The sequence below is a fragment of the Leucopleurus acutus genome (assembly GCF_964270905.1).
Source record: "Leucopleurus acutus genome assembly, chromosome: 20".
In the NCBI taxonomy this organism is placed as follows: domain Eukaryota; kingdom Metazoa; phylum Chordata; class Mammalia; order Artiodactyla; family Delphinidae; genus Leucopleurus; species Leucopleurus acutus.
In genome coordinates this window covers 6,777,879-6,805,156 of record NC_139162.1, presented here as the reverse complement: position 1 = coordinate 6,805,156, position 27,278 = coordinate 6,777,879, and the positions used below count along the sequence as shown (strand labels likewise).

General features: G+C 49.3%; 1 protein-coding gene across 1 annotated transcript in view; it reads left to right on the top strand.

Moving 5' to 3' along the window:
• PLCG2 (phospholipase C gamma 2) overlaps positions 1 to 27,278 on the top strand; it is a 145,672-nt gene that overhangs the window by 64,086 nt on the left and 54,308 nt on the right. Inside the window, exons 5-9 of the mRNA XM_082862103.1 lie at positions 382 to 429; positions 8,850 to 8,934; positions 10,450 to 10,533; positions 22,686 to 22,729; positions 24,289 to 24,361. Coding sequence (XP_082718229.1) covers positions 382 to 429; positions 8,850 to 8,934; positions 10,450 to 10,533; positions 22,686 to 22,729; positions 24,289 to 24,361 — 334 coding nt within the window. The remainder of the gene's footprint in view (positions 1 to 381; positions 430 to 8,849; positions 8,935 to 10,449; positions 10,534 to 22,685; positions 22,730 to 24,288; positions 24,362 to 27,278) is intronic.

The following is a 27,278-nucleotide window of genomic DNA, read 5'->3' as shown; positions in this document are numbered from 1 at the left end:
TAACTCATAGAATCAGAGGGAATTGTCAGTTTAAAGATTGCCAACCTCTGTCAAAGGGGCCTCCTGGCTCAGCTGCAGCATTTCAACCACAAGGAGAAACTGCTTCTTCCCAAGTCGCCTGAGTTAGAAAGTTGGAAAACCCTCCTTTTCGTTTCCAGTTTCCTTTGTCCCATCCTGTAGAACTCACTCAGACTTGTGCTGTTTCCTAACTTTCTTTCTTTGTGTCAACTCTCTTCAACTCTCTTCCCTATAGAACTCACTCAGACTTGTGCTGTTTCCTAACTTTCTTTCTTTGTGTCAACTCTCTTCAACTCTCTTCCCTATAGAACTCACTCAGACTTGTGCTGTTTCCTAACTTTCTTTCTTTGTCTCTCTTCCCAGTTGGTTGAGAAAGCAGATTTATTCTGTGGATCAGACCAGGAGAAACAGGTAAGATTCGCTCACATTTTTGTAGTTTTCTCCCGATCGTTTTGGACTCAGATGTTCATTCTTTCTTTAAACATTCTGAGGGGGTTGGAGCAAGTTCTCGGCTGTGGAAAGCTCCTCACGAAGTTAGATTTGACTTACAAGGTGCCGGACACAGTGCTAGGTGGCGGGGGTCACGGTGACAGGCTCTCCACCCGTGCAGGACCTCACTGCGGTGGAAAATCCCGGTCCACCTGCAGAGGTGGCTTCTCTTTTGTGGAGCACTTGCAGCACGTCCTTTAGGCCTTCACATGTGAGCCCCTTCTGTGTCCCGGGGAGAAACAGGGTCACCATGGTGCCTGCCCTTCCTCTGTGCTGGGGGATTGACCATCAAGAGGTAAACCCAGTTCAGTAGCGATGGTCGTAAGGGCTGGGTGGACGTGAGTGGGGCGATGTGATAACACGTAATTCAGCGTCCTTGACCGGTTCACTGAACAGCACGTCTTGGAGTGGTTCCCTGTCGGCACACACAACGCTCCGTGCCAGACATTTTTGTATCCAATGCGGTTTGTCCTTGGATGGATGCAGTGTAATTCTCTAATTGATGAGAAATCATTTCCTTCTTGATGGACATGAAGTTGTTCCTGGTCCTTTATTATCGTACCGTGAAAGCCTTCACATCTCCCTTTTTGTAAACTTAGGTGATGAGGGTATGAGCAGGATAAATTCCCAGAGGAGGAATTCCAGCGGCCAGGTGTCCTCGGGTCTGAGATTTTTGAGAGAGGTGGTAGCGATTTCTATTTCTACCAACAGTGCAAGAAAGTACTTGTTTCACTATGTCTCCAGAGTTTGACCTTTATTAATCTGTGGGTAAAAGGCAGCAGTGGATTTTGGCTTAAATTTGCGTTTCCTTGTTTATGGGCGAGGTTGAACATCCTCTCCATTTTTTTTCGGTTATGATCCAGTTCTTGTTAATAATGTAATGACCAAAAAAACACCATTTATTGAGCACCCAGCATGCCAGGCACTGTACTGAGCACTTGACAATCAATTGTATCATTTTAGCCTCACATCAGACCTCTCTGAAAGTTTTTAAATGTTTTTCCTTCCTTCCGTTCTCCATTAAGATGTGTCAGCATCACGTCAGTGAGGCAACAAGTAACCTCTACAACTCACCTCTCTTGTTCCTGAAAGTCTTTCCATCCCTGAGGCATTCTAGTGTCAGGCTAGTGTCATCCATCACTTGTTGATTTCAGAGCCTCTGTGGTCTCTTGTACACGTGCCCCACGGGATGCTTTGCAGATGGTAACCGGGAAGCGGTGAAGAGTTTAGTGACGTTGTTAGGTCAGCCAGCAGCTCAGTCCGTGTCTCTGTCCATCTTCCTTTCCCTCCCTCCTCCTCTCAGCCAGCGTTCTGTGGTCCCACACCTGGGCCTGGCCCGTGTTACGGAGGGTGGATCAAATGAGGTCCCCACGCTGGGGGATTTTATATACACTGGCCTCTTTCAGTCTCGGAGGTGGAGCCTCCCATGACTGTTTCCCTTCTCTGTGGCTTTGAGGTGATTCACAGCTGAGGTTGGCACAGAGCTGAGAGAGGGAGCCCTCCTGGGCCCTCTCTCCACATGGTGGGGTATGGCGTTGTGGATCTGGTTCCACAGTCTGCTTCTCCAACTTCTGTTGTCAAGAAGTGGGAGCCTCCCTCCAGCTCTCTCGCTCAGAATGGATTCTTGCAAGTCCTTTACAGAGAAGTCCTTTCCAGAACCTTCAGCAGACAGCAAGTCTGTCTCTGGCCATGATTCCTTGTTCCCTGCTTGCCGTTCCCGCTCCCCGACCTCCCTTCCGCTTGGCGGAGCCCTGCTGCTCTGTCAACACGTGGAAAATCCCACCTTTCCTGTGGTTCTGGGAGGCCCAGAGGGAGTTTTTCAAAAGGAACTTGACCAAGGTGCCAATGAAAGGGCAACTGACTTCTGCCAGTCTCCCTCCTTTCCTGTCTCGCACAGTGGTCCCGTTTCCTGGAAGAAAACAAAGGAGCTGCAGCACGAAGGAAAGAGCCTGTGGATGGGAGGCAGACTGTGGGCTGGCCCGGCTCGGGCAGTGTCCAATCCCGGGTTTTTGTTGGCCTGAGCATGTTTCCCTTTTCAGCCTGTCGAGAGGCAGCATGGCAGCAGCTGGCGTTTGTGAGGAGTCACTTTATAACCCCCGCCGTTCTGAGCACTCTCCTTACTTAGGGAATTGGGGACAGCTTATGGAAAGAAGGCTCTCAGACTGGCGAGCTGGGCACCCTCTGGTCCATTTTATGAGGATACTGAGGCCAGGAGAGGTTAGATCACTTGTCCACAGCAACCTAGCTGGTCAGCTGTGGCTTAGCTGATCACTGAGCTGGTAAGTGGCAGAAGTCTTCCCTTCCCCACGGTGACCTCCTTTGACTGAAAATTACGTATGGGTTTCATTGTGGTGAAATATACATAACATAAAACTTGCCATTTTCAGTGTACGCTTCTGTGCGTTCATGTTGCTGTGCTGCCATCACCATCCGTCTGCAGAGCTCTACCCCTCTTGCAAAACTGAAGCTCTGTACCCATTTAGCCCTCACTCTATTACCCCCTCTGCAGCCGCTGGTAACCGCTGTGCTATTGGGTTGGCCAAAAAGGTCGAGGTTTTTCTGTAAAATGACATTTACGGAAAAACCTGCACGACCTTTTTGGCCAACCCAATATTTTCTGTCTCTGCGAAGTTGACTCCTGTGGGCCTGTGAGCAGAAGGACACTGCATTTTGTGACTGGCGTACTTCACTGAGCACGATGTCTTCATGGTTCATCCACGTTACTGTAGCAAGTGTCAGAATTTCCTTCCTTTTTAAGGCCGAATAATATTCCACTGTGTGCATATAACACGTTGTGTTTATCCGCCCATCTGTCCACGGACACTTACTCCAGGTGCTTCCACCTTTTGGCTATTGCGAGTATTGTTGCTGTGAATATGGGTTTCTAGTCTCTGCTTTCCGTTCTTTTGTGCATTACCCAGAAGTGGCATTGCAGGATCAAATGGTAATACTGTTCCATTTTTTGATGAACTGCCTACTGTGTCCCACAGCAGCTGCAACCATTATACATTCCCACCAGCAGGGCAACAGGATTTCATTTTTTTCTCACTTCCTTGCCAACACCTGACCTTCCTTCCTTCCTCCCTCCTTCCCTCCCCTCTTCCCTCCTTCCTTCCTCCCTCCTTCCCTCCCCTCTTCCCTCCTTCCTTCCTCCCTCCTTCCCCCTTCTCTCCTCCCTCCCTCCCTCCCTTCCTCCCTTCCTTCTTCCCCCCCACCCCCCTTCCCTCCCTCCCACCATCCCAGTGGGTGTAAAGTAGTAGCTCATTTTGGTTTTGATTTGCATCTTCCTAATGACTACAGATCTTGAGCATCTTTCCACGTGCTTTTTGCCATTTGTATATCTTCTTCAAAGAAATGTCTAGACGAGTCCTTTGCCCATTTAAAAACATCACATGGACTTTTTTTTTTAGATATGGTAAACAAGCCTATGTTTTATTTAATTTTATTTTTTGGCCGTGCTGCAAGGCATGTGGGATCTTAGTTCCCTGACCAGGGATTGAACTGGCGCCCCCTGCGTTAGAAGCTCAGCGGCTTAACTGTTGGACCACCAGGGAACCCCCAAGCCTATGTTTTTTTGTTTTTCTTAAACATCTTTATTGGAGTATAATTGCTTTATAATGTTATGTTAGTTTCTGCTTTATAACAAAGTGAATCAGCTGTACATATACATATATCCCCTTAGCCCCTCCCTCTTGCGTCTCCCTCCCACCCTCCCTATCCCAGCCCTCTAGGTGGTCACAGAGCACCGAGCTGATCTCCCTGTGCTATGTGGCTGCTACCCACTAGCTATCTATTTTACATTTGGTAGTGTATATATATTATGAAAGTAACTCATGTTCGTTATGGAAAATTTTGGAAATACTGAAAACTAGAAAAAATTTGTGTGAGTTTGACATTAAATGGTAGGCACTGTTTAACTCTGGGTACAATTGTTTTCAGTAGATTTCCATCCTCAACTTTATTGGTTTGCTGTTCATTTTACTTCATTAATATGTAACCATACATATGACTTTACATTGTGTTCTTCTTTAACTAATTTTAAAATTTTGGAATAATGTTCCATTTAGAGAAAAGTTGCAAAGATGGTACAGAGATTTCTCATATACCCCTTTGGCCAGTTTTCCCTACGGTTCACATCATTCATGTCAAAACTTGACAAACCACATTTGCTATATGACTGTTAGGTAAACCCTAGACTTTATTGGAATTCACCATTTTTTCCACCAGTGTCCTTCTCCTGGTCTTGGATCCCACCCGAGACCCCACATTGTACTTAGTTGTTCTGCCCCTTTGGTGTCCTCTAGGCTGTGACGGTTTCTCCATCTTTCCTTGTCTTGCATGACCTTGACAGTTTTGAGGAGTAGGTCTCAGGTATTCTGTAACATGTCCCTCCATTTGTGTTAGTCTGATATTTTTGTCATGATTAGACTGGAGTTAAGGGTAACCTGAGGTTGTGTTTGGGAAGAATATCACGGAGGTGAAGGTCTTTTTCTTCACCTTGCTCAAGAGATGCCTGCTTTCACCATGGCTTGTCAAGGGTGATGGAAACCTTGATTACTTGGCCAAGGTTGTGTCTTCCAGATCTCTCCTTTGTGAAGGCTCCCCCCGCCCCCGCCTGCCCCCGCTCTATTTTCTGGGAATCAGTCACTAAGTCCAGTCCGCATGCAAGGAGGGGAAACTATTTTCACCTCAGCTTAAACCATAAACACGTTTACATTTTGTTGCAACTCTTTGGGAACAGTATTAACACCTACATTGTAATTCAACCAATGGGATCTGATATTTGGCTTGAAAAGTTGCCTTTTGTTTGTCATTTAGTTTGTGTCCGGTTTTTATTAATGGTCACTGAATTGCGTTCAGAGGGAACGTTATGGAGTGACCCTCACGAGAAGCGTGTTTCGGGTCGTCGTAGGGTTCTCGGTCTTGGTGCCAGTCTGTCCCGTCGGCCGGACGCTCTCTGCTTTCTTAGAGTCTTCCCCCTGTGGTTGCTGTTCACACCGGTGGGGGCTCTCGAGGTCGGGGATCCGGCTGGTTCGGTCTTTGTAGTGTTGGTCAGATGAACGAAGCCCTCCCTCTTCATTCGTAGACGTAGCATCGTAACAAGGGACAACCAGAACGTTCTCGTCCTTATAACATTTCCAGGCCTGGGGAGACTGAGTCAAAGGCATGAATTGTTTAACATTAATCTTGACCAGGTTTCCAGAAACCCCTTCTTTTTGAGTCTCTAGAGTTTAGTTGCCTCTTACCTGGGAATTAGGTTCTAAGGTCAGTGCATTAGGGGAAAACTTCTTCGGTCAAAATACCCCTTGCGAAAGCCCCTGAACCTTCGGGGGTGGAGGGTGGTCACTGGAATTGCATTCCTCAGGGCGAGGCTCACGGGCTGAGTCCTGCAGAGGGGCCAGCAGACCTACGGGCTGGGAGCAGGTTGTCTCTGTGGACATCTCTTTCCCACTTTGCCCCTTGCCCCTCGGCATGTGACACTGACTTTGCATAAACCGAGTGTGCACTTCCTGTTCTCGCTCAGCCTGGCCTTCAGGAGGTGGGAGGGTTGGGCGTGCAGGTGGGAGGCAGGTGTGCGGTCCAGTTCTGTCTTCAGCAGGTATGCAAATAGGTTCCCTGTGGTCAGCAGTCCTGGCTCCAGCACGTCGGACAGCCTGGGGGCACTTTACCCGCAGAGGTGCGCTGCCTGTCCTGCAGAAGTTCTGTTGCACTGGGTCTGGGTGGGGATCATGAATGTGCCCTTGTAACAAATTCCCAACTGATGTTGATACTGGCGTTCCAGGGACCCTACTTAGAGAAGCAGGCTTCTAGAGCTGCACTGTCCACATGTGACTCTTTAAATCTAAAGTAATTAAAATTAAATAAAAATTTAAAAATCCAGTTCCTTGGTCGCCCTAGGCGCATTGGACAGCCCTGATACGGGACGTTGCCATCATCCTAGAAAATTCTGTTGGGCAGCGCTGAGGTTTGAATCTCAGCACTAACGCTTACTGGTTGTATGAGTTTGGGTAAGTCACTGTGCCTTACTTTCCTAATCTGTAAGAGAGATCATAGTTCCTACCTCCTGGGATTGGTTTGAAGATTCAGTGGGTTCATTTGTGACGAGTGCTTGGCCAGTGGCTGGCTTACGGTAAACACTAATGAATGTTTATTACTGTTACAAGAAGCTGGGGGTGGTGGAGGTGTTGGTTACCAGCCTCAGGGTGGCAGGTAAGTTTCCCGGGGCTGCCAACCTCAGTTGTTTGGTAAAGGCTGCCCCAGGGGGCAGCGTTGTAGCATCTGGGAGCATGCCAAGCTGAGGAGGGAAGCTGACAGGATTGTTCAGTGCCTGTGGGGAGGGGGTAGTTTTTGCCATCCCTCCCCAAAGGGATTGCCCTGGTTCCCTAGCGCACGGTCACAGGCCGAGCCTGCAGGAAGCAGAATCTGAGATGGGTTTTGTGTGCCGGAAGCTTATGGGGAGTGTGTGCGGGTCCACACCTGCGAAGGCAGCTGGATTGTGATGCAGTCACAGTCACGGCCTCAGCTGGCCCCGTGGGGAGCTCCGGGGAGGCCCTGCAGAGCTGTCCTGAGTTACGGCCAGAGGGCAGACCATGATCTTGGCTGAGATCTGATGACAAGTCCTGGACGGGGAGAGGGGTGAAGTTGGGAGCTGCTGGCTTCCTACCCGCCAGCAGCTCCACGGGCCAGTCCTGGTCCACGTGCCCAGAGCGGGGAGTGAGGGCGCGGCATGGGGAGTGGAGTGGAGTGGCTAGTCCCTGCACAGGAGCCCAGAGAAGCTCGCTGGCCCCCACCTTTACCTGGGGGCTCAGTTGCTCCAGTGTAAGGCGGGACCTTTGGAGCCGGTGGGCTCAGACGCCCCAGTGCTCAGATTCTCGTGCCCCCGGGCCCTGTGTTTGCTCCACTGGCCCCCCCGGCAGCTGCACTGGCTCCCAGCTCCCCAGTCCCTTTGTTCCTGGGTGTGGGAAGGTTTCCTGGCCCCATTTCTGCCTGGAAGTTCTGGGTCCCCAGGGGATGCCGACCCCTTCCTTGGTCCTAGATGAGCCGCCTCGGCTACCAGCTAGGCCAGACCCTCTCCCTGCCTTGTTTTACAGCGCCATCCCCCACCACTCCTCGCCCTTCATCCTGCCCTGGCCAGGCTCTTCGTGGACACCCCGGGGGCAGGGTCCGAAAGGGGGTTTCAGCCAGCCTGCTCGCTTCTCTGCGCGGCCAGCCCCGCCAGGCCTGCCGAGGGCTTTGTGCTGCCCTCACCGTCTCTCTGGGAAAGCCCTGGGTGCTGGCCCCAGGAGTGGTGGGAGGTGGGGAACACGTGGCCCATAAAGGTCTCCCACATTAGGGAGGCCGTTAGACGAGAGACAGGGATGCTGGAGGTGGGGACACTGGGGTGGCCAGGAGTCCTCTTGGCGGTCTCCCGGGGCAGCTTCTGAGTGTGGCCTGCTGCTTCCTCCCGGGCGTGCTGGCAGAGGCCGGGTAGACAGTGTGGCGGAAGCTGGGCCGTTCCTGCCCACAGCCCGGGCAGACTTCCTTCCTGGCCATGCACAGCCCCTTGCTAGTCTGACGTCTCCAGGAACGCAGAGCAGTTTTCTCTGGCCACACCAGAGGCCGCCCAGACCACCCTCTCTCACTCTGCCGGACACTTGGCTCTGCAGCCCCGAGGGTCTGGATCTCAGGCCCTTGACCCGCCGCCCTCTGTCACTGTTCATGGCGTTCCCTGAGAGGCTTCAAATGCAGTGGTTACAGGCAGACCCGGAGGCAGGCTGCCCTGGAGTCCGCCTCCGCCGCGTGGTAGCACCCAACGTCTCTGAGCCTCGGTTTCTTCAGCTGCCACGTGGAGTGATAATGGTGCCCACATATGCCCACAGCCGCATACCCTGCCCCCATCCCCGTTGCCTGTTCTGAACCCTGGGGCTCGAGAATGCATACTGTGTGGGGGGTGAGGTGTAGCGAGGGGTGAGGTGACGTCATTGCCTGGAGATCCCCGGGGCAGCCTGGCACATAGTAGGTGTTCAGAGAAGGTTGGCTCCTTCCCCTGCCTGTCTCTGGCCTTCAGTGACCTCGTCTTGGCTGGAACCCCTGTGACATTTCGCCTCTGCCCAGGTTATCCGACACCATTTCTGCCCTCACTGCAAATCTCCAAGGTGATCCATGTCCACAGCCATCCCTGAAGGGTGGAGACCAGCCTTGCACATCGGGTGTCTTGATCCCAGAGTCTGTGTTCCCAGTTAGTGCTCACTAACAGCTGGTGGTGGGTCTTCTCGTAGAGATGGGAGCTGACGGGAGTAGCCAGATCCTCCACTCTTGACACCCCTCAAGGCTGACGGGGCTGGGGTTCCCCTCTTTTGCAGCATCAGCCTCCGAGAGTTGAAGACCATCTTGCCCCTGGTCAACTTCAAAGTGAGCAGCGCCAAGTTCCTCAAAGATAAGTTCGTGGTAAGTTTTGTTTCTCAGCCTGGCGATTTTGTGAACCCAGGGCTACGTGTGCCTTTCCCATGAAGCCACTCTGTGCCTTTGAGCTCCACTGAATGGTGCCCAGGGAAGTCCCCCGCCTCCAGATTCATCCATCCTAGTCCAGACAGAGGGATTGTGTGAAGACCTTAAGCCCGTGTTCTCAGTCGTGGCAGAGGACGTCATCCACGAAGACCATGTTCACTGAGCTGCTTGACTTGGGACGTTTCCACCAGTCCAACTTTCCCTTTCCCTCACTACCCCACAGCCTGTTTTCCTTTTAATAATATGAACACATGTGTTTCTTCTGGAAAATATTATGGAAGATTCCTTATGTAGGTTGCCAGGGATGTGGCGTTTTGTATTCAGGTCCTGATAGCGTAGTTGTCAGAGGCGACTCTTCTCTGCCCTTCCCCTCTCCTCGCACCCACCCCTCCCTTCATCCACTGATCCTTCCTCCCACCCATCCTCCCATCCCTCCATCCCTCCTTCCGCCCATCATTTAATTTGTTTATGTTCTTGTGTAATTAAGCCATTGGTAGATCTGAGGCGGGCCATTCCATGAGTGATGGGGTAGCATAGGTCAGGTGGGGCTCTTCTGAAGGGTGTAAGGATGGAGGTGATCCATAGGCATTCTTTCTGGCCTTCAGAGAGAGATTGACTCTCGTCAAGGAACCCAACAACACTCCATCCCAATAGTCCCAGTTGGTGGACTCCCGGGGGCATGTCACAGGATTCCTCAGCTGAAGAAGCTCATTCATTTTTATACCAGTGAGCTCCCGGATCAGTTAACCCACTTTATGGCTTATCAAGCCATCTTTTGGCCCGCCCCCATCATTCGAACTGGTCCAAGAAGGCAAAACCAGAGAAGGGTGGGGACTGACAGAAAAGAGATGGGAGAGACATTTACCACTGACCGCCACGTAGTTGGAATTTTGTTCCTTATCAAGCCTTTACCAAGCAGGTGCTATGTGGATGTTCTCTGGTTTGGTTTCAAGGAAGTCCGAGGAGGGTAATGGTGGTTCTCCCATTTTACAGATGAAGAAACGGAGGGTCTGAGAGGGTCAAGTGATTTGCCCAAAGCTGTTAAGCCATTCAGGGGACAGACCTTGACTGGAGTTGAGCTCTGTTAATTCTAAGGGCTCGGTTCATTTTCTTATGCTTTTAAAAGTGACCTATCTGTACATACCCTATAAATATGTCTAGATTTGAAAGTGTCTTCTGCCCCCAGAAGGAGGAGTTCTGCATTATGGCGCTTGGAATTCTGGCTAAGATCCTTCCCTTCTGGGGAGTCAAGGGAAGGATCTCACCAGGGATCCCTGGTGGGTATGTTCTCCAGGCAGATAAATTAGGAAACTTGTGGATAGTTGGGTTCAGAGGAATGCAAGTTTGATTTTAAGCAGTGTTGTAGCAGAGCCATGGTATTTCTGTGAACAGGGAAGAGGCATTCTTGTGGTGGACAAGAAAAATCGTGTGGTCACTTTTTTTATATATTTACAGGAAATAGGCGCACACAAAGATGAACTCAGCTTTGAGCAGTTCCATCTCTTCTATAAAAAACTTATGTTTGAACAGCAGAAATTGGTAAGATGATTCTTTTTTTCCCATTCCCTTTTTGAAGGTTTTGATAGTCTTATCTTACCTTCCTTTTAAAAATTGAAGTATAGTTGGTGTACAATATTATATGAGTTACAGGTGTACAATTCACAATTTTTAAAGGTTATCCTCCATTTATAGTTATTATAGAATATGGGTTATAGCCCCTGTGTTGTACAGTGTATGCTTGTAGCTTATTTTATATGTAATAGTTTGTACCTCTTAATCCCCTACCCCTATACTGCCCCTCCTCCCTTCCCTCTCCCTACTGGTAACCACTAATTTGTTCTCTGTATCTGTGAGTCTGTTTCTTCTTTTGATATATTCACTAGTTTGTTGTATGTTTTAGATTCCACATGTAAGTGATATCACATAGTATTTGTCTTTCTCTGTGTGACTTACTTCACTTAGCAGGATACCCTCCAGGTCCATCCGTGTTGTTGCCAATGGCAAATATTTCATTCTTGTTTATGGCTGAGTAGTATTCCACTGTGTGTGTGTGTGTGTGTGTGTGTGTGTGTGTCTGTATATCTATCACATCTCCTTTATCTGTTCATCTGCTGGTGGACACTTAGGTTGCTTCTATATCTTGACAATTATTAGTCATGCTGCTGTGAACATTGGGGTGCATGTATCTTTTCGAATTAGTGCTTTTCTTTCTTTCGGGTATATACCCAGGAGTGGACGTGCTGGGTCATATGGTAACTCTGTTTTTAGTTTTCTGAGAAATCTCCGTACTGTTTTCCACAGTGGCTGCATCAGTTTATATTCCCATCAACAGGGTAGGAGGGTTTCCTTTTCTCCACACCCTCCCCAGCGTTTGTTATTTGTGTTCTTTTTGATGATGGCCACTCTGATGAGTCTGAGGTGGTATCTCATTGTGGTTTGGATTTACATTTCCCTGATGATTAGTGATGTTGAGCATCTTTTCTTGTGCCTGTCGGCCATCTGCATGGGTAAGATGATTCTTGAGCAAATGATCGAATGATATTTTTGTTCCCCCTGTGTTTCAAAGTCCGGCATGTTCCTAAGAGACCCATGAGAAGTGTTCTGTCTCCCTTCTAGTCAAGGAAATATCAAGTGGGAATGGCAGTGACATCATATTTTCATCTGTTAGATTGGCAAAAGTTTTAAATGTTATAGAGCTATGGGGACAGTGTGGGGAAATGGCGCTCTCATACCTTCGCGGTGGGAATATGAGTGGCCGTCAGTCTGATTGGAATTTAGTCTGAGCCTATTAAAGTAAAAAAAGTTCTACTAACTCTATCATCTTGTTCTGGAAGGAAATTTACCAAATTATTAATAGTAACTTGTCTCCGGGTTGAGGGATTTTTGTATGTTGTTCTTTTTATACTTTTATTCCTTGTTAATGAGAATATGTTTTTCGATTAAGACAATATGCTATTGGGACTTCCCTGGTTGCTCAGTGGTTAAGAACCCGCCTGCCAATGCAGGGGACACAGGTTTGAGCCCTGGTCCGGAAAGATCCCACATGCCACGGAGCAACTAAGCCCGTGTGCCACAACTACTGAGCCTGTGTTCTGGAGCCCGCGAGCCACAACTACTGAGCCCGCATGCCACAACTACTGAAGCCCGCGCACCTAGAGCCTGTGCTCCGCAACAAGAGAAGCCACCGCTGTGAGAAGCCTGCGCACCGCAACGAAGACTAGCCCCGGCTCGCCGCAACTAGAGGAAGCCTGTGGGCAGCAGTGAAGACCCAACGCAGCCAAAAATAAATTTAAATCAATAAATTTATTAAAGAAAAGATAATATGCTATTTTAAAATTAAATTAAGATGTGCGTACATTTTGACCTGACAGTGGCATCTTGGGGCCTCTGTTTTAGAGAAGTGAAAGCACTGAGACCTAAGAGTGTATCACTAGATTGTTTATTGCAGCATTATTTATGCTGGCAAAATACTTGGGAGCCATCTGAATGCCTCTCAGTAGAGCAAAAGCTGGGTAAGTTATGGTCCATCCATACTGTGTGACACTGTGCAGCTGATTAAGAAGCCTGAGTCCATTGTGTTTCTGTCCATCTGGAGGGATGTTCATGGTATTTTGTGAGGAAAACCAGCTGCAGATTCATGCAGGGAGCTAGGTCTGATTTTTTGGTAACAAACAGTACTCCTCCTATATATGTTTGTGAGTGTTTTTTATGAACAAGGAGAAGGTATGGAAGAGTATACACACCTCATGTTTAATGTTTTTTTTTAATAGATTACTGTGGTTTAAATTTATTTAATTAATTAATTTATTTTTGGCTGCATTGGGTCTTTGTTGCTGCATGTGGGCTTTCTCTAGTTGTGGCGAGAGGGGCCTACTCTTCGTTGCGGTGCGCAGGCTTCTCATTGCTGTGGCTTCTCTTGTTGCGGAGCGTGGGTTCTAGGCACGCAGGCTTGGTAGTTGTGGCAGGTGGGCCCTAGAGCGCAGGCTCAGTAGTTTTGGCTTGCGGGCTCTAGAGCACAGGCTCAGTAGTTGTCGTGCACGGGTTTAGTTACTCCACGGCATGTGGGATCTTCCCGGACCAGAGCTCGAACTCGTGTCCCCTGCATTGGCAGGCGGATTCTTAACCACTGCGCCACCAGGGAGGTCCCTCATATTTAATGTTGAGTTTGTGTATGTCCTGGAGGGATTTGGAAAGATGCTCAGGAGAGATAATTAAATTTGTCTTTGCACCACTCCGTTTTCAACTTGTTCCAAGTAGCACATTACTTTTGCAATAAAAAAAAATGTCCCATAAAGCATAAGGCTTAAAAAGGGAGGCATTCAGTCCAATGCAGGGAGTGGCGTGCCTGGTGTGTGGTTACTGCTGTTACTGTTGGAAAAGGGCTTTGCAGGGAGCAGAGAGTGGGTAGGACTTGCAGCAAGACAGATCTGCTTTCTTCGGCTGTGTGATCTTGGGCCAGCCACTGACCACTCCCAGCCTCGGTCTTCTCATCTGTGCAATTGGGGCTATGATTCCTGCCCCACCGGGCTCTGCGGAGAACTGACGAGGGACTGGAGGTCAAGAGTGCAGGCATTTTAAAGTGATGAGTGTGAAAGACAGTTATCAGTTGCCTTCTCCCTGCAGGCTGGGCGCAGGATGAGGCCTCTTGATAGGTGACCACTGGCCTTGGGACTTCGGATGTATCTGAGGTAGAGAAATGGGAGAAGCATTTCTTGTCTGTGTAGATTGGGGAAAAATACATTATTTCATAGAGTAAAAGATTCAGTTGCAGTGTGTTCACTTTTTCACACAAATGATAATTAGTTCTTGGTTTGCCAAATAGAGTAGAAAGATCGTAGGCTTTGGAGGTTGAAAGACCTGTGTTCCAGCCCCGACTTGACCTCTAACTGACCAAGTGATTTTGGGGAAAGCCATCTTCCCCCCCGTCACTCAGCCTCCTCTGTAAAATGAAGGTATTAAATCAGGTCATTGGTTATACAACTTTAAAGCTATCTAACCCTGCTCCCCTTTTTTGTATGAAACCTTAATTAAGAAAACTCTGCTGCATAAAAGCCGATCAGAACACTTTTTATGTTTATGTTAAAATCTGTATCTTTCATTCATAATCAATTCTTGAGAGCAATGAAAATGTTGTGATGATAGTATATAAATGAAATCCAGAATAATGACAATTGCTGTCTTAGGCAGTTGACCAGAACTGAGAAAAACTTGATTCGCTCAAGATAAGTAGTTGCAAAAAATAGGTTTTATAATCGTTTGTCTGGAAATTTCAAGATACTGTCTCATCAGGCAGAGAGCAGGCGAAGCTTGGGAATAAGGTTCGCATAAAAGCTGCTGCACCTGCCAATACAGGTTACCCGCCACCGATGGTCTCCACCGCGATAAAATTCCACACAAGAGCACTTTGCATTGCGGTTCTTTCTAAAGCTCATGTATGTGTGTTTGAGAGGGAGAAGGAAGGGAAAGAAATTTGTGTCAGATTTCTGCAGAATCCCTGAGTCTTCTGGGGGTACCCTAGATGGCCCAGTTTTGGGGAAAAACATCTGTACGTACCAGAGGTTACCCTGGTGGCCAGCATGCCACATTCAGCCAGCATTCGGCTGACTTGGCCTAATGGTTTAAATGTTTTTTCAATGAATTGCCTACATTTAAAACTTGGGAGATTTATTATTAAGATCCAGATTTTTCACTTCTCTTGGGAAAAAAAAAATCGAGATCTGGCTATATTTGGCAACCTCTGAGCGGAGGGAAGCATGCTTTCTCTGGTTTGCCCCAGCCCTTCCCCCAACCCCCCATCCAGCTCTCTCTGCTAATTTATGTCACCTACCCAGTCCCTAAGACCTTCTGGGTCAACAGCCTCTCCATCACTGGAGGGTATAACTGTCCAGTCTGGCCACTGCATATTTTAATTCAGTGACTTGGAATTTGAATAACAGAGCCCCGGGCTCTATAGATAGTTACTGGCCAACTTGAGAAGGCCTCAGTGCTTTTGCGTAGGTAAGTGCTTCTCCCTTGTCAGCATATCATTTACTTACTGATCTCCTCACTGGAAGCTCAGGGCAGAGAAAAGCATTACCTCCGTGCTCTTAGGGGCTCAGCTGGCTTTCCTGGGCTCCTTGGGGAGACAGGGCCATTCGTGCTGATTGATGATGCCCAGACCTAAATCCAGGGAGTGGGGTCCTGCTTATCAGTAGCTCCAGGTTTCCAGCTTGAAGCTGCCAATCCCTCCTTGTGTCTAACCACCCGCTTACGTTGCAGCTGTGAAGCCTCAAAGCTTCCAAAAGTTTGGCAGCAGCAGGAAGATAAGAAATTTAATTCCATGTGTGTCCCCCTGGGCGGGGGGACATACCTCTAACTAGGCTGTCATAACAGTATTGGGAATAAAGATCAGAGCTAACATTTCCTAAGTGTGACCTCTGTGCTGGGCGCTGTGCTGTATGTCTTACATACATTGAATTCTCCTGGCAACCCTGTGGGAGAGGTACTGCTCTTATCCTCATGTTGGGGATGAACTTGCTGACACTCGGGTTACTTGCCGGAGGTCGTGAGGTTAGTAGAGCTGCAGAGCTAGAATTTGAGTTCTCCTGTGCTCAGCTTCACTGCCCACCCGCTGGTACTTCTTTTGAATTTTTTAAACTTTGGTATTAAGGGAAATGTCAAACAGAGACAAGCAGAGATAATAGTATAACAAACCCCCAAGCACCTGGCAGCCAGTTTTCAGCAATGGTCAACTCATGGTCATCTTATTTCATCTATGCCCTTACCCACCTCCCTCTCCTCAGATGGTTTTGAAGCAAACCTAAGACCTTGTGTTTTTTCTTCCTTAAATATTTGAATCTAATACCCAGCTTCATCACTGCTACTTTGCTGCCTCCCCAGCAAACCTGTGAAGTCCCCCCTTGGTTACTGGAGGCTGGGGGTCTGGCATTTACAGGCCCTGATTATGAGTGAAGATGGTTGACTGATATCACTCTTGGTCTCGGCCCAGGACTGGAGTTTCAACCCCATGGGATGAGGTGGTTGGGTTACCGTTGATTCGTCTGTTTTTACCCCCTGCCGTTTCGCATGCTCTCTTCTTGCTGCCCTCTGGTAGATTAGTTTGGAAACGCGTTAGCGTTCTGTATTACTCACGTATTGCTTACGTATTATGTGTATGAGTTCTGTACTGCTGGCATGTACATAACAGTATTACCACGATGCACGTTCTCTCCCTCGGTTTCTGGGGCTCAGGCATCCAGGTGTGCCTTAGGCTGGATTCTCGGCTTTGGGGTTTCACAAAAAGCTGCATTTAAGATTTCCACTGAGGCTGTGGTCTCATCTGAGGCTCAGATGGGAAACGATCAGCTTCCGTGCTCATGTGGTGGTAGCAGCATTCAGTTCCTTGCAGTTGTAGGACTGAGGGCTCCAGCTTCTTGTTGGCTGCCCGCAGCTCCTAGTGGCTGCCCACGGCTTCTCCATGTATGGGGCTCCCTGCCTGGCTGTTTGTTTCCTCAAAGCCAGCAAGACAGGTTCTCCAAGCATATAAAAACATCATCATGTAATCATATGCACATAATTGTGTACCTCCATTACCTTTGCAAGTTACAGGGATAAGGCAAGGGTTTGCGTACCAGGAGGTGGAGATCCTGGGGCTGTCTGTCCACCATGGGTTCCCATGAACCCAAGTCTGAGTCGCTCTCCAGCAGCTCACAAATAATCAGTAATCGACTCACAAATTATGTCCAGTGCAGTTGAAAGAACAAATGCCTTCCCAGCCTTGCAAGGTGCCAGGGAACATAAACACACACAGCTCTCTGCCATCCCATTACTATCCCACTGGGGTCTGAATATAGGTGATTTCTGTTGCTTGTTTGCCTGTTAAAGTAGAAAACAACTCTGCTATAATTTCAGGTGGCACTGATTTTCCTTTAGCATTGCTTTTGGCTAGGAGCAGTGTTAAATTTCCTGACCGTCATGGGGCGACGGTGGCTATCCTAGATGGTTGTTGCGAAGATTAAAAGAACTGGTAGAAAAAAAACAACTGGAAGGTCTCAGTCAGCCAGCACCGGGTCTGGCGTGCAAAGCTGCCCTCAGAGCGTGGTATCTGCTATTACTGTCAGCCTGTCTCTACGAGGCAGAACCCCCCTGGGAGGAGGTGAGGGCAGCCGGCCTCTGGTGCACTTGCTCTCTGTCCTGTTTCTAAAAGACCATCTTGGACACGGAAGCAACCTAAATGTCCATCAACAGAGGAACGGATGAAGAAGATGTGGTCCATATATACAATGGAATATTACTCAGCCATGAAAAAAGAATGGAATAATGCCATTTGTAGCCACGTGGATGGACCTAGAGACTATCATACTCAGTGAAGTAAGTCAGAAAGAGAAAGACAAATATCATACGATATCACTTATATGTGGAATCTAAAACATGGCACAACTGAAGTTATGTGTGAAACAGAAACAGACCCACAGGCGTAGAGAACAAACTCGTGGTTGCCAAGGGAGAGGGGAGGGGGCGTGGGGGAGGGATGGATTGGGAGTTTGGGATTAGTAGATGCAAACTATTATATAGAGAATGGACAGACAACGAGGTCCTACTGTATAGCACAGGGAACTATATTCAGTATCCTGTAATAAACCATAATGGAAAAGAATATATAGCTATCTATATAGATATATGTATATAACTGAATCACTTTGCTGTGCGGCAGAAATTAACACAGCATTGTAATCTTCAATAAAATAAATTTTTTAAAAAAGACCATCTTGGTCATAATCAGTGGATTTCCCAGCATGTCCTTTGATATCTCATGTACTGAAACAGAAGACTAGGCAGCCCTTTGCAGGAAATTTGTTTCTGATATCTGGATACATTTTACTACAAGCAAAGTAATGCATATTCTGTCCATAAAAGTTGAAAGTGCATTATAAAATAAAAAGGAAATTAAACTACCTGCAAGCCTACCCGTGATTATGCCTACAATTAAACGTTCAATAAGAAGTTTGACGTTTACTCTTCCAGATTTTCCATGGGTGCGAGCGCGTGGGAAGAGAGCGACTAACATTCTGTCATATGTTGGTGGAGGAGTCTAGGGAGTATCACAGGCTATCCTAATCAGTGGTCAGGGGAGAGAAGGGTCCCCAGTGCAGAAGTTAGCAGTGAATCGGGTTAGCTTTCCTATCACTGCAGTTTGTCCCCATGGCCGCTTCACATGACCTGCAAAGCACAGACACTGTGTAGGGCAAGTTACAGCCCCAGAGGATGTGATCACCCACAACGATGTGGGAAGATGCAATTCCCTGACCTTAGGTGGACCTCTGGGCCGTCATTTCTGTCCCCTCCCTTTGGCATAGCCCCTTCCCTTGTCTAGCTGGTAACTGCCTCTTCTCCTGAGGACCAAAAGTCATAGGTTACTTTTCCCTATAGCCTTTTTTTATTATTATTATTATTTTTTATTTTTGGCTGCGTTGGGTCTTCGTTGCGGTGCGCGGGCTTCTCATTGCAGTGGCTTCTCTTATTGCAGAGCACGGCGCGCGGTCTTCAGTAGCTGTGGCTCACGGGCTTTGTTGCTCCGCGGCATGTGGGATCTTCCCGGGCCAGGGCCCGAACCCGTGTCCCCTGCATTGGCAGGCGGACTCCTAACCACTGCACCACCAGGGAAGCCCTCCCTGTAACCTTTTAACTTAACTTAATTTTAATTTAATTTAGTTTCCCTGTAGCCTTTTACTTTTCCCCAGAGAAATTAATTTATAATTTTAGTCATCCATTCAATAAACGGGTGACACAAGAAGGCACAGTGGTCAACTAAACAGACGTCACCCTGACCTTATTGAGCCTTTATTGGGGTCGCAGGGCGTCAGAGGTGTTGCCCAGAGTCACAGAGGGCTGAATGCCCTGGCTTGGTAGGATTTGGCCATGTAACCGTACACGGCAATGTGAAGATAAGTTAATTGCTGCCTCCCCTGTGTGCTCACAGTATCTAGAGCGTTCTGCCCTCGTTGCTGGGATGTTGTCATTTATATTATGTGCCTTTGCACATACTGTGTGGGGCAGTGGCGATGGACCAGGGTGGACCTGGGTTGAAACTCTGGCCCCTTGACGTTCTCGGTATATAACCTTGGAACAATTACGTGTGCTCCCTGAGCCCGTTTCTTGCTTCTGAAACAGGGTTTATTTTACTGCTTTCCTAATAGGATCGGCACAAGGAGTAACCGAGGTCGGGGCTGCCCTGCGTCAGCTCGCAAACGTGCCGTGTCCATTTCCCAGGGCGGCCGTAACAAAGGACCCACAACTGAGTGGCTTAAAAGAGCCAGAACTTCATTCTCTCACAGTTCTAGAGGTTAAGTCTGAAGCCAGGTGTGGGCAGAGCCACACCCCTTCTGACGGCTCTAGGGGACCATCTGTTCCTCGCCTCTCTGCAGCCTCTGCCGTTTGCTGGCGATCCTGGGTGCTCCTTACCTTGTAGACGCACCTCTCCAGTCTCTGCCTCCATCATCCCATGGGCACCGTCTCTCTCTGTGTCTGTCTGCAAATCTCCCTCTTTGTAAGGACTCCATTCATTGAATTTAGGGCCACCCTAATCTAGCATGACCTCCACTTAACTTGATGGCATCTTCAAAGACCCTGTTTCCAAATAAGGCTGCATTCACAGGTGGTGTTCGGACTTGGATGTGTCTTTTGGGGGACGCGGTTCTACCCATAGCACATGCTGCACATTCTTCCATCTTTAGAACATCCTCCTGACACACCTCCCCCTTCCGGCTGCCGCCCCATTTCTCTGACCCTGTAGAGTGACCTGTTCCAAGAGTGCCATCTACGCCACCGTCTGCGCTTGCTTCCCTCCCTCCACCTCTGGAGCCCATTCCAGTCGTGTTTCCGTGCCTCCTACCCCACAGCAGTTCACCTTGTCACATCACCACTGACCTCCGCCTTGACAAGTATAGTGGTCCACCCTCTGGTCTTTGTTTTGTTCGCTCCGTGGCATGTGACCCGCGTGGCAGTTGGCCGCTCTCTCCTTGATGTTGTCGCTTGGCTTTTGGGTGCTGCACTGTCTTCCTTCTTCTCGTGCGTCGCCTCCTGCTGGCTCTCAGCCTCTTTAGCTGGGTCTTCGGTTTCTCCGCTTCTGATGGTTGGCATGACCCAGGTGAGGCCGGTGCTTCGCCGGCAAGTGCTGATACCAGTTGTTAAACTAGTTGCTGCCGGAGGGAGCTGGTGACTCCCCTCTGCCCCACCAACCCGCTGGTCCCCCAGAGTCTTGAGTGGACCCCACGGGGGACCATCCAGTGCCCGTCAGCTCCTCAGCCAGCCCCCTGCTCACACGCACTGGCGTGTCCTCAAGCGTCTGTGGCCAGAGATGGTGAGGGACAGCTTTCCCTGCAGTTATGCTGACACCCAGGCGGAGAAACGCCCAGTACCCGCTGGACCCCCAGACTGGCCTCCCAGCTGCTTTCAGGAAAAGACCCACCATGCTATTGCTGGTTTTTTGTACATCCCTACCCAAAACTCAGTCCACAGAACTCTTGTCTTCTCTGTTTACTCTTGGTGTGATCCTATCTGGTCCCCCGGCTTCAAATAGCATCTTTATGCTGATTACTCCCAGAAACACATCTCCGGCCCCCACGTCTCCCCTGAATGCCAGACTCCCCTGACTGCCAGCTTGCCTCGCATCTCACGCTAGAGTGTCCAGAAGAGGCGGCGTGATACTCAGCACCGACCCCCATCTCCACTGCCATGAACCCATACCTGGCCGCCCCATTGGGACAGCCCAGGAATCATGATTCCTCTCTCCCACTTCCCATGCCCCCTGCCCCCCAGTGCATTCTGCTCATCTCCTAACATATCCTCAGGCACCTTGGCCTTTGAATTCTGAGAGAACTGGCTTTGCTTCCATGTGTGCTACCTGAGTGGTGAGCCCTGGGCTGGTCATATTTGCCTCTTCGATTTTAGTGCGTTCTCTGCCCTGCTCTGTACCCCGAGGGGCTGATTCTTACAAAGAAGTTCCCAGGCACCTCTGTCTCCAGGGGGTTCAGCAAATGGGGTGACAGGAGATTGCAGGCAGAGGAGTGGGGAAGCTGAGGTGTTGCTCCTCGTCTTCCCTGTCTCTGGAGCATCTCCACAGTAGAGGCACCTCCTCCTGCATCCCAGCTCCTCATGTAGCTGAAATGGGGTGCAGCTTTTTCTGTACATCATCGCAAGGCAAGGCAAGGAAGGGGCTGGTTTTAAGTAAGGACCGCATGGAGCGGACAGTTGAAGGGGGGTCACAGATGGCCTTTCTCCAATGTAGGGAAACCAGTTTCGGGATTTGGGTTTGGAAAGGATCCGGCCTTAAGCACCAGATTGACCCAGTGATCTAAGGGCCACATGACTCCAGATAACAAACAGCTGGCACTGCCTAAAATCCCTTTTCTTTTTGAAATCAATAGCCTTGCTGTAAATGACACATAGATGAAAGGAAGCACTTCTAAGTCATTCTGAAAGAGCGACTCCTCATCATTTTTGGTGACCTGCTTCCTTGAGATGCTCATTAAAGCTGTGGATCATCTTTCCAGAAAAAAAACCAAACAGACATATTTGTACAGACTTATGCAGATCCCCTGATTCTTCCCAGGGGCCTGTGGATACCTTTTCTAGAACATAGAGCTTCCACGTCATCCTGGAGTGCAAGCAGTTTGGCAAGAGGACTTGGAGAATCTAGAGCAGGAGTTGTTTTATATCATTAGCATTTGTAACCTGCAAGGGGCTACATTTCCATTTGTGCCCTGAATTACTCAAATGCTTATCCAATCGCAGTCTCATTAAAGATTATTTCAGTGATGCTACCTAGCCAGAAATGGACGCAGTATGGGTGTGCCTGTGTGTGGCGTGTGAGTGTGTGCATGCATGCATGCGTGCGCGTGCATGTGGAAAATGCGTGGCCAGTGAGTGGAGGGACCCCAGGCCTTCCTGGTGGAGGAGCTCGCCATCCTTCCATCAGTGGTTGGGAGATCAGTAGGCCATGAAGTGTAGGACCAGAGCTGTCGAATATTTGTTTCTTTCTCTTGAATTCAAGGATTAGAAATGAGCTCATTGAAATATTAAGGATTGGAAATGTACCAGTGAGGGTGCAGAAAAGGGTGTGCATTCTCTGGTGGGCCTGCGGGTCAGGACAGCTGTTTTGAAAGCAATTTGGTGAATATGCCAAAGTACACACCCCGTGTCCAGGCGCTTTCCTGCCCAGGAAACTACCCACTGGAAATGCTGGCCCAAGTGCACAAAGATATATGTGTATGAACGTTCTTTGTGGGACTGGATATAATAGCAGAAAATTGAAAGACAGACATGTTATGGAATACACTGTGGGTTTTGAAAGTAGTGAGGTAGGGCGCTTTGAGGTTGCTGAATAATACGTAAAGCTTGAAACAACAGCAAAAAGTTGGGAGACATAGATGTACTATAATATGATAAGATAGAATTAAATGAATATCCATAAAACAAACTGGAGACGGAGACCTGCCAAACCATCGGAGTGGTTGCTTTTCAGAAAAAAGACTCTGCAAGGGGTGAGGAAGACTTCCACCTTTTGTGTAAGGATGTAAATATTTGAACATTTGCAAGTCACATAAATGACAATGATAAGTTTTTAACAACAAAAACATCTGTGTATTTGCATTAAGTGGCTCGACTTGTCTAACGTTGTTTCATGGGTGTGTTCCTTCTGTTTTCTATTTTAGATTCTTGACGAATTCAAAAAGGATTCCTCCGTGTTCATCTTGGGGTGAGGCGCCTCTGCTGGGTTGTTGTTCTGGGTAGTTGGGCCGGGCGTTGGTGCCCTTGTGGGTCCTCCCAGCCTTGCCATCGGAACTCCAGGAGGTCACCTCTCTGGCAGGCACTGGTGGGGTCCCCCTGTTGGGGAACTGGCCATCCCAAGCCTGCGCCACGAATAAACATGCAGAGCAACAGGGCTTGTGGAATGTTGGGAGGGTGACCCAGAAGGTTCTGTAGAGAAGCCTGCTTGCTTCAGGACCCCCTTTCCCAGAGGTGAGTTGGGGAAATTCCTGGCTAAGCAGAGTGAACTGAATTCAGATGAGTCGAAGCATATCAAGTGCTTCATGTGGTGCATGGCAGGGCTCGTAAATAGTGACAGTGATATTATTATTAAAGCCTAAGTGCTGCAGGACTTGTCAGGACCTCTACTACACTTACTAATTCCCCTAATTATAAAGTGGTCTATGTCCTCCGAGCCTCTCTACCTGGGAGAAATGTTTGCCATGGAGTTAATAGCGCCTAGAATGTGATTTGCGGCCCGCTGACCTGGGCCTGCTTTTTGGAAGCAGCCCTCATTGACGAGGATGCCCTGGCAACTGTTCCCTCAGTTACCTTCTAAGCCAGAAACCCCAAGACTCTAAAATGTATATAAAACGAATCCAATTCTTATGTGGTATTTTAATGAAAAGATTAGTATTGTTGGACCATGAGGCTGGTTAGGAAAGAAGGTTGGAAATGCACTCAGAGACAACAGACTTTTGGACCCTGAGTGTTTAGTAAAGAGAGAAAGCTTAAAGCTTGTTTTACCTCCTGTATTTCAAAAGAGACCCTCCACCTTCCACCCCCGCTGCATGTGCTCAGGGAAAAGTACAGATTTCCCCGGAATGCCCTGCTCTGCCGGATACACTTGCCCTAGCGAACAGGGTTGCCAGTCCAGTGAGGTTCTGGTTTTCTGGTAGCTATGAGCATCCTCTCCACGAGGCCATCAGTCAGCAAGCTGCTGGCCGAGGTGGAATCTCCCTTTGTTCAGGGTGAAGGGGTCCGTGTCAAATGGAAAACTCTCCCAGCAGCGGGCCTCTGCTCGCTCCACAGCTCTCATCTTGCAGGTTCCAGCTGATTCTCCCTGTCCGCCAGAGTTGGGGGCTTCATCTGGCCCGCACCCCTGCTTCAGAGCCCTCGACGGCCCAGCCAACTCTGGAGTCATTTGTCCAGCATCGCCTACCCCAAACGCTCTCCACATCCAGCCCTGCCCGGGCGTTTGCTGTCCACGCCTGTCCGTGCCCACCCGCCCACCCTCCCCCTTCCTTCTGCCTTGCACCTGGACCACCTGGGAGCAGCCGAGTGTAGATTCCAGGGCCCAGTTCTCCCAGGTTCTGGTGTCAGGGCCCCTCTGAATCCTCCTGGGTCAGGCATGTCGTCTGGGTCACCTTCGTCTTCCTGTTGGCCAGCCTGCACCAGGCCCTGCGGGGGGCATTCGGCTGGGTGTCTGGGTGGCCGTCCTGCTGGCTGGGATCGCCTCCTGACTGTTGGCTGCCCCTCTCTCAACACCCTCCCTTTCCCCGAGGACAGCAACACCGACCGGCCGGATGCCTCCGCTGTTCACCTGCACGACTTCCAGCGGTTTCTCTTACATGAACAGCAGGTGAGAGGACAGCAGGGCAGGGGCTTCTGGGGTGGGGCTGCCCCAGCGGTTGCTCACCTTCTCACCACCTGCCGTCATGAAACAGGTGTCGTCTCCCCGCTCAGTGCCGCCTCGGGGGCTTAGACTCTGGAATCAGCCCCTTTCCCAGGCCCCAGCTGGAGGAAGGGAAGGAGGACACCTCAGGGCGGGCGGACGGTGTGCTCACCTGCCGGCTTCTGCTCCTCTCAGCTCACCTCTGGCGTCGCTTCCCCAGGAAGCCTTCCCTGACTCGTGGAGGGTGTGACTAAGGTGGATGAGCCTGCGGGTCCTCTGGGGGATAAGGTGGCACAGCTGTCCTTAAACAGATGACACGTGGACGTCTCCCGGAATGTTTGCGTGTGGGCTCCGAGCTGGTGGCTGAGTCAGAGTTTGTGTTGGCTGAGTCAGAGTTTGTGTTGTGTTTTCTAGGGGATGGTTCTGCCCCAGGGCAATGGCTGCAGACTCGACTCAGAGCTGCCACTGCCATCTGGTGCGTGCAGGCCAGGTTGCTGCTCAATAACTAAAGGCGCACAGGTCAGCCCCCCGCCCCCCAACAAGGAATTACCCAACCCCACATGTCAGTAGTGCCTCGGCTGAGAAACTGAGTTAGAGTGAGAGAAACCTGACATCCTCTCACCAGCTGTGTGACCTTGGGCAGGTGGTTTGACCTTTCTGTGTCCCACTTTCCTCCTGTTTAAGTGGGGATGAGAACCCTACCTCTCAGCATTGTGGGGATTAGACAAGATGGCCTTGATCTTTTTTTTTTTTTTTTTTTTTTTTTGCGGTACGCAGGCCTCTCACTGTTGTGACCTCTCCTATTGCGGAGCACAGGCTCCGGACGCGCAGGCCCAGCGGCCATGGCTCACGGGCCCAGCCGCTCCGCGGCATGTGGGATCTTCCCGGACCGGGGCACGAACCCGCATCCCCTGCATCGGCAGGCGGACTCCCAACCATTGTGCCACCAGGGAATCCCATGGCCTTGATCTTTGTGTGTGTGTATGAGTACATATATTATTGCGTAGTCACATATCTATTTCAAATTTTTGTTTATATCACTGGAGTTTCATTTGCTTTTATTCTCTTTTTTTTAATAGACCTTTTTCATAATAACAATATATAGTCTTTTTCATAGTAATATTCAGTTCATTTACTTTAAAAAAATACTGTGTATTACAGAACATCTCAAACATACACAAAAGTAGACAGGCTGGCATCATAAGCCACCCTGTACCCATCACTCTGATGACAAAGAACATTCTGCCACTTTGATTTCATCCATCCTCCATCTCCATACCCACGTGTCTCCCTTCCCTTCTTTCCTTCTCCATTTATTTGCTGGCAAATTCTAAAGTAAACCCCGGACTGTGTACCATTCCATTTGAAAATACTTCAACGTGTCTCTCTTATGAAATGGACTTTTTTTTTTTTTTTTTTAGAAAACATGGCCATAGTACCCCTGCTACCCCTTTCACAATGAACACGACTTTCCTAGTGTCAGGCGGTACACATCCCACGTTCAGATGTCATTGATTGTAGGGAACGCAAACAGACGCACGCTTGCGCGAGCGGCAGAGCTGGTAGCTGCTGTGGTGCGTGATGAACGCTGACCGAGGGCTCTGAGGTGTCGCGCTTTCCCCACGTGGGGTGAATGGCAGTGACCAAGAGAAGGCTTCCTTGCCCCACCTGAGACTACAACCCAGGGCAGGTGAACCGAGGGGGGATCCGTGAATTCTGTTGAGCACGATTACACGCACGGTGCGGTGCTGCCAGGAGAGTGAAGCAGAGACAGAGGCCCAGGCTGTTTGCTTTTCCGCCGTGCGCTTCCTTGCGCTGAATTACTCAGTTTTGTACAGAGCCGTTGAAGTTAAACGGTTAAACTCCTAGAGACAAGTAGTCTTATATCCTGGAATCCACCACCTCATGCTCAGTAATTTTATTCCAGGGGAGGGTCACAGGCTTTCCCTACACCGGCCCCGTGGCTGGGCTGCCCTCAGAGATCATGGCTGTGGGCCCGGAGCAAGGTACAGGGCGTTAGGATCCCGCATCCGGGAGTGAGGACGCAGGCAGCCCATGAGCATGTGTGTGGGTGCGCGTGACGGGAACAAGATGTGCTGCCAGGGATGGGGCCCCTGAGCCGTACGTTTCGTGGACCCGGAATGTCCCAGCTTCCAGCGCTCTGTGGGATGCAAGCATGGAGCAGAGTCAGTGACCTGGGACGTTTGTTGGGGGTGGTGGATGCTCGTATGTGGAATAACCACTGTAGCACTTGGTGTGCGAATTAGTACAGGTTTTTAGAAAACACATTGGCAATACACAATTAAAATGAAAACTTTGAAAAAAGGCTTATATACTTTGATTAAATAATTGCTCTCCTAGGAACTTATCCTAAATAATGGCAGCATTTTTAATAGAAGTGAGAACTTGGAACTGATCTGAATTTCCATTCGAGGGCTGGTTAAACGCGCCGCAGTCCAGCCCCGGGAGGCATGGGTGACACTGACTGACCCGGAACTGATGTGCCTGCGTTGGTCTTGGGCTCATCATTAGGTCAACTTAATTAATGACTGAAGCCTCAGCTTTCTTATTTATATAACTGGAGAATAATATTATATGTCCTGCCTGGGCTTATGTGAGTTCAAAATGAGCCACCATGTGACAAGGTTGAGCACAGAACCCGGTGGGCTGCCCCTGCCCAGTGTTGACGGCCTCACCATGCTGGTTCCTCTCATCACTCCTCTGATCATTTTCATTATTATATTGATAGTTGCCCAACTCAATACCCCACACCAAGTAGATACATTTTTCTACCCCCCCAGACTATTCATATTTTAAACTCCTTTAGGTAGAAGGTTTCTTATTTACAGCCAGTGCAGTTCCAGGTTATAGCAGCTAAGTTCCC